Consider the following 15,395-nt stretch of genomic DNA (forward strand, 5'->3'; position numbering starts at 1 on the left):
TAGTTGAAGTAGAACTTGATTGTGTAGGTTTTGTTTTACCTTTGTCCCAAGTCTGTAGCGATGCCCAGACAAGAGACAAGGAGAAATGAAAAAGATTTTTCACGAGGAAGAAAGGCCTCTTCCGGTGAGGCCTTAGTCACAGGTGCTTTCGCAAGGACTTCAGCGGGAATCGTATTGGGCTGTGTCCTCCATCCTGCCTAGAACTACGGAAGCTCAGCTCACCCTGGAAAGTGGGGCTGGAGGAAGATGCATGCAGTACACAGCAGCGAAGGAGGATGAATTCAGTGCAGGAAGTTTCCACAAACTGACCAGGAAACACCCAACTCATGTTTTAAATTAGTGAAAAGTCATTGTTGCTTTTAGGGAAGATAAAAAAAGAAAGAAAGAAAGAAAGAAAGAAAGAAAGAAAGAAAGAAAGAAAGAAAGAAAGAAAGAAAAAAGGGCCTGCAATGGACTGGCAGAGTGGGTGCAAAATATTCAAAAATCTTCTCAGATACCAGCCAGTGGTGGCCACCTAAGCACTAGTGGGAGAAGGATTTTTTTTTTCTGATTCACAGTCCTGTCCCTTTCCCAAGGACACTGCTACAGGGACACTTTGAACCAGATCTAAATGATCCAGCCCAGGGAAGTGTTAAAGTAGACTTGGTTTGGCAGGGTTCCTGGCTCCCAGCCTGACTCCTGTTAATGTCATTAGGAATTCTATGGGCTCCCGTCCCTAATAGTTAAAATTACATCAAACACATTCCAGAAGTCAGAATGTTGGCACGGTAAACACATGGATCGCGGAGAGCTGGACTGGAAAACACGTCAAAACACATTCCTAATCTTATGATACTAAGCCCCAAACACTAGAAGAGTTACAGAAGGAAACTCAACAGATAATGAAAGAAAAGCACTGTCCTTTAAGTCACCACCACTAATTTTCCCAAGACAAAACTTTATTGGAGGCAGCAAGGGGTATCCTGAAAGGAGAGAGTTCTGCTTTCATCCCATGGCTGCATGAAAGTGTGCGTCGCCAGAGCAAAGGTGAGAAGCAGACATGTTTCGTACATAAACCGCTCGGAGAGTGTTTACAACCATCTTTCTCAATTTCATTCCCCCTCCCCCTCTTTAACATGTACTTTGACCTCATTTGAGGGGAAATTACACAAACAAATAAACAAACAAAAAGAATAACCTGCCCCAACTGGGAATAGAGTTTCCCCCAGAGTTAATTAGGAGACAACGCAGCTGCCCTTTTCTTTAAAGGGGTTCTTGTCTTCCGGGATTCCCTTCACCAAGGGATCCTCTCCAGAACGCTCTTCGATGTAGTTCTTTATTTCCTCAGAGCATTTGGACACCTGCAGCACAGAAAAAGAGGGAAACCAAGAGAAATAAATTAGGTCGAGGATATTGAACTTTCCCACTGGCTTTTGTGAGGTTCTTATATATATTTTTAAAAATAATGTATTTTTAAAAATTCTACCTATAATCTAAAATTTTATTCTATTTTTATATGTCATATACTCTATGAGAAAAGCACTTTATCACTCAAGAAATATTTTGAAAGTCACTGTTCATCCATGAATTTTTTTATTTTTTTTTATTTTTTTATTTTTGGTTTTTCAAGACAGGGTTTCTCTGTGTAGCCTTGGCCATCCTGGACTCACTTTGTAGACCAGGCTGGCCACGAACTCACAGCAATCTGCTTGCCTCTGCCTCCCGAGTGCTGGGACTAAAGGTGTGTGCCACCACGCCCTGCTGTCATCCATGAAATTTTTTACTCATACTTGTTCAGTGATTTCCTTACTCCCTAAAATACAAATACAACAAATCTATCATGTTCAAGTTCTCTGGATAACAGGCAGATGTTAGGCAGTCCCAGATGTTAAGGGCTGTGTCATACCACAGCTCTTAACAGAGGGCTGCATACCATGTTCCAGACCTCCACACAGTTGCACTGATACTAGTATTCATGGAAGTGGTGGCAAAGGCTGATGGGAAATGCTAGACTTGTCCGCATGTCTCACTCTGAGTCTTGCCTCAGACCTCCTCTTACAAGTTTAAAAAAAAAAAAAAAGATTATAATAAAAGCTTTCCTAGAGGCTTGGCAGGAAATCAGCTTAAACTTGTCTTGTCATGGGAAAGACTGAATAGATTTTTCTTTCCTTTTCTTTTTTCTTTCTTTTTAAAAGAATTCTATCCTTAGGAGACAAGTATGCAGTTTTATGTTTTTTTAAAAAAGATAATAAATGAGAAGTGAAAAGCAAAACTGAGTGTCTTCAAAAAGGTCTGATTTGTGAGTTAGAAGTTTGAAGTACTATTAACAATGGTTTGTTTGAGTCTTTGAGTGAGTCTCACTAAATATGGTTACATATATGTCTCCAAACATGCACAATTATTTATAAGTAAGTGAACATACCACAGTGTTATCACATCATGGACAATCATGAACTATAAACTAGTAATTAAAAAATAATGAGATTCAAAAATAAGCAGAAATCTCATTATTTCAATATTTCCTCCCCATACTGTAAAGCACTGTTTGCATAGCAGTGTGTAGAACTTACTGGTCCAAAGTTCAAAACTAGGTCAAACTATTACAGGGATTGATGTGATAATACATGAGACTTCCAAGAATCTAACTGTTGCTGGCATGTATAGTGTGTATGTCTTAAAGGAATTCTCAGAGCTGGTAAAGGGAGCGTGTGTTTCTAGTGAAACATCTGGATAAGCTCAGGGTCCCCACTGTTCTTGCAGAGGCTCCTTCGCCGGGTTTCTGAAAATGTCTGCAATCTCTGAAAGTGGATACTTGCTCCTTCTCAGATGAAGAGGATCCATCTGACCAATAGTTACTCACTGGAGCTAGATGTAACCTGTGAACTTGTCTCTTTGGCCTGAGCAGAGCACGTGCCTTGGGTGTTAGCCAAAGGTTGGCAGGATAACTCGGAGGGCACCAGGAGAACCACTCCTGAAAGGACCTGCCTTGTGGTTCACTGCGGTTTTAAGTGAGGAACTGCTTATCCTATCGGGGAATGAAGTGTTTTTCTTCTTTCAAGTGAGGGGATGAATGGAATGTAAGGGCCACCATGCTTACTCGGCCCGAATACGATCCTCTACACTTTATACTGAAAATATAATGTTTGAGAACTGTGGGCAGTTAGATGGCCCTCTTTGGGTCCAGGAAGATTCAGCGTAAGTCTTTCTGTCTTCCTAGAAGACACCTAGAGTTTTCTGAGTCGGACAGCCTGGGATGTAGGGTGTGTTCCAGGGGTAGGGTGGCTGACAGAGAAAAACTGTAAGTAAGTGATGCTTGATTTTTATGCTGACACACGAGGATGCTGCCTCGTATCTAAATTGAAACTTGAAGATGAAACATGTCCTTTCCTCTACCCTGTAAGTGCTACACAGTGATGCTAAATATTCCGACATCCCAACTTTGAAAAGGCAAACTGTGGCTTCAGCACTCATGATGCTGTCCTTAGACTGACACTTTGTCATCAGCCAAAACATCCCTCTCAAGAAACAAGGCTGAAAGTCATACACGAACTCTGGTGCCTCATATTTGACCATGTCCCCTGGAGAGGGAGACTTGGTGGCACTCAGAGGAAGGATAGCAGGTTACCAAGAAGAGACATGATACCCTAGGAGCATATACAGGGGGGGGAAATCCCCCTCAGGAACAGTCATAGGGGAGGGGAATAAGGGGAAAATGGGAGGGAGGGAAGAATGGGAGGATACAAGGGATGGGATAACCATTGAGATGTAACAAGAATAAATTAATAAAAAATTGAAAAAAAAAAAAAGAAAGAAAGAAAAAGAAACAAGGCTGTCCCACGGTCCGGACAACTGCTTTAGTCTTCTAATCACTAGATTTCTTAAAGTTACAAGAAAGACGTCCCATGGCAAAATCTAGGAACCAAGTAAATTTGTATGAAGCAACGGGCTAAGTCTGAGGGGAAAATACATAAAAAAGTGAAACTCAAAAACTTCCAGCATCTTCCAGTAATCCCTGAGGAGTACTGAGACTCTTCGGTGTTTTTTTATTATTGGCTTCATTTCCATTTCTTCAAAACGTTTTTAAATATTAAAATGTAAACAGAAGGTAAAAAATCAAAGAGCCCAGGGTGTGGCTCAGAGGTGATGACCACGTACACAATGCCCCAAGTTTGAACCTTAGCAGACCCAAATTTTTAAAAATAAAATCAATTCAAATTTTTCTTGCTGTGGAGAAAAGAATGATTTTCTTCAAAGTGGGCACGCTGTCCAAAACCCTTTTTCTGAACTATGCATCGCCTGAAGAGAAGTTAATATAGTGAGGGCTCCTACTGCCAGTGAGAAATTGAAGTAAAAATTCCAAGCCTTCCATGGAGTTTCAACGGAGACTCCTGGATATTTTTTCATTGACTGGTTAGGCTGGTCTGGAACTCTTGACCCTGCTGCCTCCACATCCTAAGTGCTTGGGAATTGCAGGCGTGTACTGCCACACCCAAACGGTAATTTCTTTTAGTTTGCAACCAGATGCCCTTCAGTATAAATTACACATTTATAACTAAATAAAGAAAACACTATGTTAATCATTTGCAATTTACAAGACAAATTGGAAATAGCATAAAAATTTTAAATTAACTAACAGAAATTCAGGCAGTTTGCTCTCAAGTCCCTGTGGAGTCAGGGTCTTTGCAAAATCAAAGCTAAAGCGGTTGGGGGATTTTAAAGTGCAGTTTTACAAAAATTCTCTCATACAATCCCCTTTCCAGAATGGAAGCCAGATGTCCTTTTCGGTATTTATTTGTCTCCCATGTTTGGAACATCTCCCATCTTGATGACATTTGGCTGTATATTCCTTACTAGCTCCTGGCTCCTTTAACCTCTTGTGGATTTCCCCGCATCATGTAGCAGCTGCCAGCCTCAGTCCACCAGAGCCCCTTAAAGAGGAGCTGCCAGAAGAAAACGCCGAACTCTTTAATCAGGAAATCCTGACCTTAGCACATTTCTGAGAGGGGGTTCTGGAATAGCCAGCCGCCTTACCTGTTGTCTCTGCAACTTCACTTCTTTGCGAAGTTGCTCGACTTCCATCTTCAGCTTTTCCTTTTCTGGCAGATCCTCGATGTGAAGGGCAGGCATCTTTGCCTCAGACCTGGGCCCAGAAGTCAGCCCCACAACTGGATTCAGAAGTCACTTGCGCAAGAGAGCCACTGGAAGCGCCCAGAAATGGGACGCTTCCCCCAAATACCCGCTCCCCCCCCAACCTCCGCGCGCTCAGGACGTGACTGGCTAGGGAACTGCAGCTCCCTGCTCCCCAGGGGCTCGGCTTCCTGCCCAAGCCTGCTCCCGATGGCCTTTCCCAGAGTCCAAGCAACTTCAAGGCGGCTTCTCCCGGCCCCACCAGTCCTGTATCCCCAGGCAGCTTGCGAGGGTTAAGTATAAGACATCCTTCTTGGCTGCTCTGAGCAGGCAGCAGACCCTGCAGGACCAGGTCGCAGCTCTGGCCAGGCCTGGCACAGGACCCTTGCCACGCCCAAGGGAGCTGCTGGGCTGGAAACAAAAATTTTACTTTTGTTCCTTTACGGTGTGTGTGTGTGTGTGTGTGTGTGTGTGTGTGTGTGTGTGTCCAGCTTACATCCGGGTTTTGTTTAAAGCCAGGAAAAGGACACTACTCAGCAGGAAAGAACGGTCCTTCACCTCTTCAAGTTTTAAAAATACACAGCATATAAGCATATAACTTTTCCATATACTACATAGGAGGGAAAGTGGATATTTGGAGCCGGAAAAGAAGCGCAATACGGAACTCACTAGGTCTCAGAAATATCTACCAAATACTTGTGCTGACACATTTCATGTGGTTTGCTAAAAAGCTTAAAAGGCTTTTCACAGAAATATGTTTGGAGGAAAGAAGTGGTTTGAGATACGGGTGTTTCCTGTCGTTAAATGACCATCTGCATTCTCAGTACCAGAGTTTTCAAGTTGGGGGAAGGAAGACGTTTTGTAACCCCGGCAGGCTAAGAGGACATCATGAGAAGATTGACAGATGCTTACAACCCCCTCCTCTGCCTCTCCCACCCCCCACAGCTCAGCAGTACACGGAGAGGTAGGGGTAGGTTTCTTGCTTTAAGGTTTTAAAGTCCCAGTGGACTTCTGTGCCTCCATGTAAGCGGCAGAATCACTTAGGATGGTTCTCCCCACTTTCTAGAAAGTAAAAGTTCACGGAGGCACAGCAGCGGATAGCCAGGAAAGTGTCAAATGGGAAATATTTGAACAGGCAGTGTCAACCTGTAGGAAATCTGCCCTTGCGGTACAACACTCCCTATTCTCCCCCAGAGACAGCCTCCCGACTAATAGTTAAATTTGGATGAAGAGTGGAGGCATTAGCTGAATATTTCAGGGTACCCAACCTTAGATACTGGTAATTGTTTAGTAAGGACAAGCTTTGTTTGTGCAGCTTCTCGCCAGGCTCTGCCCACTGTCCTCGCTGAATATATTAAGATGAAAAAAAAAAAAACAATGGGCTATTTAATGAGCACTGTTTGGTAGTCCTCCCAGCTCTTCCCAGAGCCATCGTCGAAAAAGACACTCTTGTTCTGAAAAATATGAGTCAGGGGAGGAGGAGAGCTGCAGAGGTGTCTCTAAGAGTACCTAACTACGATCAAGAAACCAAGAAAATGTTTAGACGCCCCACTTTCTGTATTTGAAACACCAGGATGTCCCAGGCTCGGAGTTGGACCCTCTGACGCAGCTTTGCTTGTTAGTAAACAGTCAAGACAGACCCACATCTGTCCAAAGGGCCTAATCATTGCTTTTAATTCCCTCTTTCTTAGCTTTAAAAGGCTGGCCAGAAATAGCTCAAGTGAGCTAGTGGAAGTAATGTGGGCTAAAGTAAGTCCTATACCAAAATTAAATAAGTTGATTAAGAAAATTATGGTACATATGTCTGCGTTAAATGATCTACTATTTTCACCTGTAAATTTCTTCCTTGTGAGTCAACTAGTTCCAAGCAGGGATACCTATTTATAAATCCATATTGGTTCATAAGCATTTGCCTCAATATGTGAGACTTAAATTAGAAAGTCCATGTATTAATCTATGATTTTTGCTTTCATTCGCAGACAATTCATAGTGTATTATCTTTTTAAAAACAAATTAACCTAAAATGTGAAATACTAAAATTTAATTATCACATAGCAATTTTCGAACAATGCTATTTTTACTTGGCTTTAAGTGGTAAAATGAAGAGGGAACTTTAAAAACTTTGGAGGGACCTGTAGATACCTACCTTTAAGTGCTGAGTTAATCTTCTAGAGAAGAACCAAGACAAGGAATTTCCCATGTAACCCTGCAGAGATGCTCTATCAGCAGTATTCAAAGGGAGTTTCACTCGTCTGAGTGCTTTTTTTCCATTTTTCATACATGCACAAGAACTCTATCAGCTATACAGCACCCAGAGTGAAAAAACATTAAACAATTTTTGTTAAAAGTAAATAAATTTATATTGGCTGATTCAAATGTGGTAGCTACTTTATACTTCTGTGTATTAGTCCACGAGAAGACTATTTACAGGATACTGTGGCTGCAAAAGTAAGTCATATCATAAGGGAAGTCCAGGTGTAGCCAGAAGTAAACTTTCTTTAAACATCTCACAGGCTTTTCTCCAAAATTTATAGAAATCTGTTCAATAAGTAATAGAGGCTAGGGAGATGATGTGGCCAGTAAAAGCGCCTGCCACTGAAAACCTGAGGGCTTAAATCAGACCCCTAACAACTATGTAAAAGGCAGAAGTGGTGCAGCACGTTAATAATCTACGGCTCCATGATGGGGTCTAGCCAGCTGAGGAGTTACAGGTTCAGTGGAAGACTCAATCCAAAAAGCAGGGTGGATATACAAAAGTGCAATAATGGCACCACCATTGTGGGAGGAACCAAGTGCACTGTGCTTATACTCAAGGCTAACTCCACAGGAGGAAATTTGTGCTTGGTAGTATATATCTGTTTTAATAAACTGGCTATGGCTAGGGAGGTCATAGACCCCAAGGGTAACTTAATAATATTATTTAGCTAAATTAGCACGCAGTCGAACTGCCTTCTTAAAACATGTTTATATTCATAGACAAATGCTACGCCCATTCTTCATGAGAAAATCCACTTTCTAGGGAATGAAAGTGAACACAGAGGCTCGTGGCTGCTCAAGAGTCTGAAAATAAGTGACATGTGACTCCTTAGTCCTAAGAAAGACAAATATGCTGTCCTTTCAAAGGCTCCGAAAATGTGGACAGTGTGGTGTGAAAAGAGTGTGAGATAGGGAGGTGGCTGCGAACGGCAACTTTTTGTCACAATTTTAAACTTAGAGTAGCTGCTGATTTCTGCGCTGAGGCCACACAAGAATGAGTCTGTTAGCTGTCAAGTATGGATGAAGGAGAGGCCTCACGGTCTCTACCGGCAAACTATTGGCAACTGATTGATTCTGTGAGGAGAGCTATTATTTTCAGTTGTCCACCTACTGATAGTACCACTTGGCTCCATTTCCCAGCTCTATGCTTGCGGTCTGACAGATGGCCCTGATTAAACTCAGTGGGTCACAAAATGAAACAATAAGACTTGGACTCGAAAAGGGGCTCGGGGCTTGAGTGTTGATAATATAAGAAGAAAATGAGATGGTGTGTGGAGAAAGTAATCAGAATGTGTGTGCGCAAAACTAATCTTAATCAATAAGATAAAAAAAAAATACAGTGAAGATTAATTGCAGAAGATGCCTGGTATTGACCTCTGGCTTTCACACATGTGCAAACACACACATACTATACACACACACACACACACACACACATACACACACACACTCAAACACTAACACACTTACAATCACACACATGCACACAGAAAAGTAACCATTTGCACTTTTAAACTGTAAAAAACTCATGATCTTCAAATAACATCTATAAATTTTCCACTATCTTCTAAATTGTTTCACAAATGTATCAAGTTTACTGCTAAAAATTTTACAAAGGAAGTTCTTTCTAAAAATACCAAAAAAAAAAAAAAAAAAAAAAAGGAAAAATACGTTGCAGTGAAAAACACCAACTTGGATTTTATTTTATTTTATGTGTTAAAACAAAGCAAAACAAAAACACTTTTCTGCCTTTCTTTTGTAGGAAGAAATAAACTAGTTTACATCCCAAATTCTGCCTTCTGAAATCATAAAAATAAATGATAATAAGTTAGGTTATTAAAGTGGTTTCTTTAAGAAAGGTATTTTAGTACATACTTGACTTACTCTTGATTCATTTGATATTTGTTTGAGCTTGATTTTTTAAAAATCTCATAACATTTTCTAGAACTTTATGCAGGTTAACCATATGCATGAGCTTCCTGTTTCAGACAGAGGCATTTTCAAATCACTGGATGACCTGAATCTGATATTCTAAACACCTCCACAGCTATTTGTAACTCGCTATGCCGAACAGTTGCCTTCCTCAGCATTGTCGCTGTACGTCTTTAAATCCTACCACAAGTGATAACTGTTGTTGTTAAAGTTCCCAGCTTACACGTACAATGAGTTTCTTTTGCAACTGATGAAACTTGAGATCAGATTTTTTTTTTTAATTCAAGTAAGTTCAACTCAATTCAAATAACAACACCAGGGTTGTTTTTCCCTCCTCTTTGGGCTTACTCTTCTGGGTCTCCACCCTTCCTCCTCCTCCTCCTCCTCCTCCTCCTCCTCCTCCTCCTCCTCCTCCTCCTCCTCCATCTTCTTGGCCTTTTGGTACATTTTGAACTCACCCACATGCTCACACCTCAAAGTATACGTGATCAAATGCTAGACTCTACAGTTACTCACTCTTACTAATACAACAGCAGACATCGTTAAGGAGCCAAACGCTGAGGCATTTTAGGCGATTTTGTTGTCCTTTGAATGTTGCTTTGTTTTTGTCTGTTTTGGCCAATTCTCCTTAACCTAATAACTCTTGACCCTGAAATGAAGAAAGTGTTTGAAGAAAACATGGCCCATTTTCAACTGCAGCAGTGTTGTCTGAGGGAACAGCCACAACTTCATTTCCTTCATTCTTGATATCTTTCTCTGCAGTTCTTCCCTTTGACTTCTTGCTTACTCAAAATACATCACATATACATCAAAATACAACACATATTTTTAATCAATAATAAACTTAACCTAGTGCCATAAGAATTCCACCTTGCCTAATATAAATATTTACTGTGGTTTTTTTTCCTGTTCTTAATTGAACTAAATATTAATGAATCAGTTTAATTCTAGCAACAGTTTCTTATTAGGTTAAACTGTTTTAAGGATGAACAGAACTTTTAAGCTTGGGGAAATTATGCTATAACATTGAAGTTGAGACCCTAAAAATTACATAAAGAGAGGTAAAGTAATATTAAATGACTTCAAAGGTATACAGAAATCATCTTGAGGGAGTGAAAGAAATTGTCTCAGAAAAGACAGCTTTCAAAGGGCTGAAATTGGAGTGGAAAGACATTTCAGGTGTGAGGATCAACATGACCAAATTCAATGGGAAGATCAGGGCATCCTGTCAGCTACTCCTTATCTCTACAGGAATTCCACGGGGATTACAATGAGGCGTTTTATTGAGCCGTCTATGTGACTATTTCTGAGCTCAGAGATTTCAAATACCCAAATAAAGATCACCCTTAGTTCATTTTATACCTTTCAAAATGACATTTCAAAGAATTGGAGTTGTTGCTTGTCCAAAATTCTCACTACAGTAGAAGAGCTGGGGTTTTTACCTTTGAACCACCGGACTTCAGAATCTATATCAAATGGTAGGATAGAAACTAGAGATGTTAATTCAGAGTATATTTTGCATATTGCTGAATATCCTAACAAAGACTTTGCATTTAATTAGAAAGGAAGGGAAATATGGAATACTTTGTTAAGTAAACACTAACTTGCAGGTGGAAAACTCCTCAGGATAGACTTCAGTCGAATAAATAATTACACTTACTAATATATTGGGTAGTGATGGATGCTATGGAGGAACAGAGAGTAAGGAAGATGAACAAAAATGCTGGGCTTGGTGGAATGAGGTTTTGTACTTCTAAATAGGGAGAAAAATAATTTCTTCTCGGGAAAAATTGAGATTGCATAATCGCTCCGGAGCCTTTATGGCATAAGGTATCTTAAATGAAGACGTGCAGCAAAGGATGTAGAAGTCTTTAGCCTATGACCCAGTGCAGTGTCCTGACCTCAGAAATCAGCCACTTTATTCCTCAGAGTCTATATTTTGCCTGTTTGGGAGGAAATAGGTTGGGTAAGTATCAGAGGGTAACTGTTTAGTGTTTCCTGTGATCTAGTGGGAGAGCACTGAGCCAACCTTCAGACTGTCTGAAAAAACCAACGGTAGACAGCAGCTTCCTGTCTCCAAATTGATGGCCATCACTTTGTGTTGGAGTATTTTGACTACTGAAGCATTCAAAATTCACTGTCCATGTGAGATAGCAATAAAGAGACAGAGTAAAATGCTTTGGTTTGGGTAGTTAGACATGTCATTTCACACAGAAACGGAGACAAAATAGCAGCATCATTCCTCCCTCCCTCCCCCCACCCCCCATGGCTTGCACTCAGCATGCTATGCACTGCACCAATGGGGAGGGCCTTCAAGGGAATGGGATGGGAAGGCTTGTAACTTTCAGCATTTTTCTAGTTCTTTCTCCAGTTAATAATAGTTCATAGCTAACAGCTGCTCAGTCTCACTGTATGGCAGACAATACAAGAGGAGTGTTTTAACTGCATCCTTTAAACTCTGTGAACAGAGGAGCCAGAATCAGTATTACCTTTATCTTTTTAGAGTAGCTGTGCTTCAGGGGAAAGCATGAAACCCCAAAGTCAGTTAGGCAGCAGAGTGGCAGAGCTCTGCCTTCTAACCCTGTGTGCGTAATCGTCTATTCTTTTGCTGGTTAAATTCACTGTGTTCTGTGGCCGCAGACTGGACTTTTTTAATGTAGGTATATTTATTTATTTATTTATTCAATGTATAATGAACTCTTAATCCAGTTCCCACTCTGGGGAAAAGTTACACCGTTAGCAACAGGTAGAACTGAATAAGAATATACATGGGATTATGTTGATAATATCCCTGTTGGTTGGAGTAAGGAAGAAGAAACAAGGAATGAAATTTCAATAATAATAAAAAACCCTGTGGATTATTTCTTGCTAAGACAAATCATCCATGTACCAAAACAATAGGACTTTTACCCCTGTAAACAAGAGAAATGCTGAAAATAATGTATGTTTAACTATAAAGGGTCTAGAAGGGTATCGTTAATATTGAAAGGAAAATGAAGACGCATTAAGCTATGCAGGCAAGTCAGGATATGGTTTTTAAAAAAGAGTTCACCAGTACTTACAGTTAATTTTTTGTTACACCTTATGCTAAATACTTCATGCAAAACAGGAGAATACATATTATTGCATCTTTATTTTTATTAAAATTTCAAGTTCATAAGTTTAAACATGTACAAATTTGATTGCATAGGAGAACAATTTGCTCTGTCAGTAAAATTCTAAATATTTTAAGAAAATTACCCCCCTGCCTATGAAATCACACAGCCTCCTTTGAGCTCCTTGAAGGGATTTTTGTCCTCTGGAATCCCCTTCACCAGAGGGTCCTCTCCAGATCTTTCTTCAATATAATCTCTCACTTCTTCACAACACTTGGAAACCTTCAGAGGAAGGAGACAGAGATAACTCATTTGTTTTAAAAACAGAATTCTGCAGACTCCAGAAATGTGTTTATTACAATACATGTCTATGTTGCAGCTTTTAAAAAGGGATTCCATGTTTTCTGCCAGTGCACATGTATTTTCCAGAGTAGGAAAAAAAACAGACCCCAGCCTTCTCTTCTAGAAGTCTCCAGAGGTTAAAAAGCTGACCCTTCAGCTGTTTCTAGTAGGCCCTGCCTCTGGCTTTGTCAAAGGCGGAGCTCGGCATCTGAGCCCAACTGGAAATACAAATAAGGAATTTCCCCAAAGTAAGTCCTCTTCTTCTTCCTAAATGTTTCATGTGAACGGTTGCTAAATTCCTGGCTTAGTCTCAGTCTTGGATTCTCAGAAGTACAGACACACTGCTTTAAATTCAACTGGAGTGACTGGTCTGAACAGTGCACAGCATGTGCTCCGCGAGGCCATGACTTGGCTGCTGTGTGCAGTATAGCTCAGGCATCTACAACACAGCCTGCACTGAGTCGACACCCAATAACCAGGCGTGTGCTGACTGGGCATTAGTCCGCCGTTTATAGTTTTATAATTATGACTTAGAAAACAATCAGGCTTCAATGTTGTATCTGTATGGGTAATATGCACATGTATATATTCAAAATAGTTCAAATTATTCATGGCTTTCAGCTTCAATTTGTTTTACTTTAAATTTTGTGATAGTAACATAGACCTACTGTATTTTTGATAATGCAGTCACCATTTTATAAGCTATGTAAACAATTTAGTGACTTTTTCAATACAATTTTATGCCATATACATATACACATACATGCATTTATATATATTTATATATGTATATATACATTTACATACATTTATATGCATTTATATACATATATACATGCATGAATATGCACAAACCAGTTATTTGTGTGCTCTAAATTCTATATTTTGAAATAGTCCTGATCTAATGCGCCTAGGTGATGAGACCTCTGACAGCTGCTCCCCCGCTGAGGGTTAGCTCATGATCAACGTGAGTCACCAGGTCAACTCCCTCACTTGCCTCTCTCACCATGTAAGGACACACTGAGAAGACACTACCTTAGAATGAGGGAACAGGCTCTGACCTTGGACCTGCACAGTTCCAGAACCGGAGAGAAAAACAGTAAAATGATTTAGCTCTTACGTAAAGCCATACAATCTATGCTAGTCCCTTACAGCAACCCGAATGGACTAAAATAACATGTGTGTGTGAGGGGTGTGTGTGTGTGTGTGTGTGTGTGTGTGTGTGTGTAACTCTACAGAAAAAAATCTATACTGGAGGAGGTGGGAGAAGAAAAGAAAGGAAAAAGCATGAGGAGGAAGACAACACAGGACAAAGAAGACAGTAAGCTTTATAGCATAATATTATTACTTAAGATTCCAGAAGCAAAAATTTTTTGAGTAGTGGGAAATGGTGGTGGTGGTATATGTCATTTTACCCCAAATAAAAACTCCAAGGTGACTAATAAGCCTAAAAACAACCAACTTGCCAACCAAAAGACACTCAGGATCTTGCACACAAGATAAAGACTTTAGCCTGTCTTCGGTGTGTTCTACTATTGGGATGACTACAGATTTCAGTCTATCTTTATCCCCAAACAAGTTTTGTCTCTATGAGATGGGTAACAGGACAGTTGGAGGCAATTATAAAGGAATTAAAATCTTAAATGTATTTGCTTAGGAATATGGTTTGAGCAATGCATGACAATAATATAAACCGCCTTTCACTCTGTTCTCATAAATATGTATATATGTATATATATATATCACATATCATATCACACACACATGATATGCTGTTATCACTTATGGAGAAGTTTTTGTTCTGCTAACTTTACTGAAATGAAGCTACCTAAAACAGGTATCTGCACTTCTCAAGATTTGCTCAGTTTGGTAAGAGTTTCCTGTTCCTTTTCTTTTCTATTCCACTTAATGCAGAGACTCTGGGTCACTATTCTCAAGAACTAGCAAATGTTTTTAGGAGAAGCCGGTGAGTTCTTGTGGCTAAAATCATCTTTGCAAAGGAAGAATAGAATGTAGTTTTTCCACTACTGGCCAGGACCGGCTGGAGAATATGAGGTCATACATTAAAATGCAACAATGACATCAAAATATTGCATAAAATGAAGAGACTCTTATCAACTCACAAGAACAAGCCCAAAATGTCTCAATGTCTTGCTTCATTTGAACGCTTAGGTAAAATACCATCTCTATCTCATATGATCCCCTATTTTCTTCTTCTTGGTCTTTCCGTAAACATGAAAGATTTCTTAGCTCGGTGATCATACAAAACCAGGCGGAGATCTGCACATGCGTCAGGAAACATAGCTCTCCAACACCTTGAACTTAAACTTATAGTCTAAGCCATAAGTTTAATTATTACCTTTCTTCGATTCTAATTATGTTTATTTTAAACAGGCATTTTATTTGTAAGGACATTGAGCTGTTCCGGTGTATACTGGGTGCATCAGGAGCTTAGTTTTCCCGTGAATTCAGGAGGACACCTACTCACCATCATTCTCTCCAGTGTCACTTCTTTCTTGAGCTGGTCAACTTCCATCTTCAGCTTGTCTTTTTCTGTCAGGTCCTCGATGTTGATGACTGGCATCTTCTGTCTGAAATAAAGGTAGAGTGTTAGCGTACACATCTGGACTACTGAACTAGACCCAGCTCATCCACAAGTGGCCC

At 40.2% G+C, this 15,395-nt stretch overlaps 2 protein-coding genes across 5 annotated transcripts in view; both read right to left on the bottom strand.

The window, feature by feature from the left end:
* Positions 1–917: 917 nt before the first annotated feature.
* GNG11 (G protein subunit gamma 11) lies at positions 918–5,504 on the bottom strand. Its single transcript, XM_084785784.1, has 2 exons — positions 5,011–5,504; positions 918–1,340 (listed from the first exon to the last, which is right to left on the bottom strand). Exons 1-2 carry the CDS (start codon positions 5,104–5,106, stop codon positions 1,215–1,217), a joined length of 222 nt encoding a protein of 73 aa, XP_084641910.1. The 5' UTR covers positions 5,107–5,504; the 3' UTR covers positions 918–1,214.
* A 6,977-nt stretch (positions 5,505–12,481) lies between these two features.
* GNGT1 (G protein subunit gamma transducin 1) overlaps positions 12,482–15,395 on the bottom strand; it is a 34,783-nt gene continuing 31,869 nt past the window's right edge. For all 4 annotated transcript variants that reach the window (XM_084787575.1, XM_084787573.1, XM_084787574.1 and 1 more), the window contains 2 exons: positions 15,220–15,322; positions 12,482–12,671 (listed from right to left, as the gene is read on the bottom strand). In XM_084787575.1, coding sequence (XP_084643701.1) covers positions 12,543–12,671; positions 15,220–15,315 — 225 coding nt within the window. In that variant the 5' untranslated portion in view covers positions 15,316–15,322 and the 3' untranslated portion in view covers positions 12,482–12,542. The remainder of the gene's footprint in view (positions 12,672–15,219; positions 15,323–15,395) is intronic.

This window comes from Acomys minous (assembly GCF_964271855.1).
Source record: "Acomys minous genome assembly, chromosome: 6".
NCBI classification, from domain to species: Eukaryota; Metazoa; Chordata; class Mammalia; order Rodentia; family Muridae; genus Acomys; species Acomys minous.